Source organism: Trichinella spiralis (genome assembly GCF_000181795.1).
Source record: "Trichinella spiralis strain ISS 195 chromosome Unknown Scfld5312, whole genome shotgun sequence".
Lineage (NCBI taxonomy): Eukaryota > Metazoa > Nematoda > Enoplea > Trichinellida > Trichinellidae > Trichinella > Trichinella spiralis.
Genome location: NW_003532251.1, coordinates 36 through 1,205, shown reverse-complemented (window position 1 = coordinate 1,205; position 1,170 = coordinate 36). Strand labels below are relative to the sequence as shown.

General features: G+C 35.9%; 1 protein-coding gene across 1 annotated transcript; it reads left to right on the top strand.

The window, feature by feature from the left end:
• Nucleotides 1-37: 37 nt before the first annotated feature.
• Nucleotides 38-894, top strand: Tsp_15366 (solute carrier family 41 member 1; the record flags this gene model as incomplete). The annotated part of the gene is made up of 5 exons (XM_003366839.1): nt 38-164; nt 208-308; nt 375-498; nt 573-677; nt 711-894. Coding segments are annotated over 5 exons (641 nt in total), but the record flags the coding sequence as incomplete, so codon positions are not given.
• Nucleotides 895-1,170: the final 276 nt, after the last annotated feature.

Genomic DNA, 1,170 nt, shown 5'->3' with positions numbered 1-1,170 from the left:
TTAAATTTTTAAATACACTTTCATGTTCAATTTTCAGGACGTCTACAATTGTTGTACGCTGATAATTTTGGATTAATGCATGTTGCCAGTTGTTTTCTTGGATCTGGAAGAATAAGGACACAAAGGAGGTCGTCTGAATGGCTTTCTCCAATTATATGCTCAATGTGATTAGCAGGTTGAATATATATTACACGTTGAAATTTTAAGCATAATTTGTGCATTGTGTCTATTTAGTGGTAGCGGCTTTATTTGGGGTCGATCTGTGACACAGTTCAAAGGAATTGCCGTTTTTCAGCCAATTATAAATGGTATTTCAACAGAATATTACAATTATACATTTTAACTTTTGTTTTTGCATTTTTGCAATTTCGAAGGCATCGGAGGCAATTTAGTCGCAATTCAGGCTAGTCGCATATCAACATATTTGCATAAAAATGAAAAACTTGGCAAAGTGGCGTCGTATTTACGCGGTCGGCAGGCGGCAAATCCGTTTTGGGTGTTTTTCGGAAAACGTATGAGATGATTTTAATTTTACAAAAAAAATTTGTTGTCAACTTTTATTTGCCATTCAGAACCGCACATCACTGCCGCATGGGTGCTGGTGTCGTTCGTCGGTCCAGGACATGCGTTCTTTGCCTTGATCATCAGCTTTATGAATGCGGGCCATACGACGGTCAGTTTGAAATTTATGTTGTTTTATCTTGGTGCAGCTTATGTGCAAGTGTTCATATTGCTGTATTTTTGCTTCGTCGGTGTGCACATGCTTTGGAAGTGGAAGATGAATCCCGACGACATTGCGATTCCTTATTTAACAGCACTGGGCGATTTTCTCGGTACACTGTTACTTTATATCTGCTTCTACATTATGAGTTCATTAGGCGATCACGACGCTGACGTAGGTGACTAATTGAAAAAAATAATAATGATGTTTTGTTCTCTTTTAAATATCCTTTCCTAGTTCTCTTTATTTTGCTCAACATGTTCGTTTCACCGGATGAAATTCACTGCTTTCTTTCTTACATATGTGACATAACGCAGTATCTTTATTCGTTGAAATTTTTATGTTATAATAATATTAATAATGATAATAAGAAGGCAATGATGAGTATTGTTTTTTGTTTATTCTTAAGTCATTGCTAGTCATATTTGCACGATCAGATCAATAATACT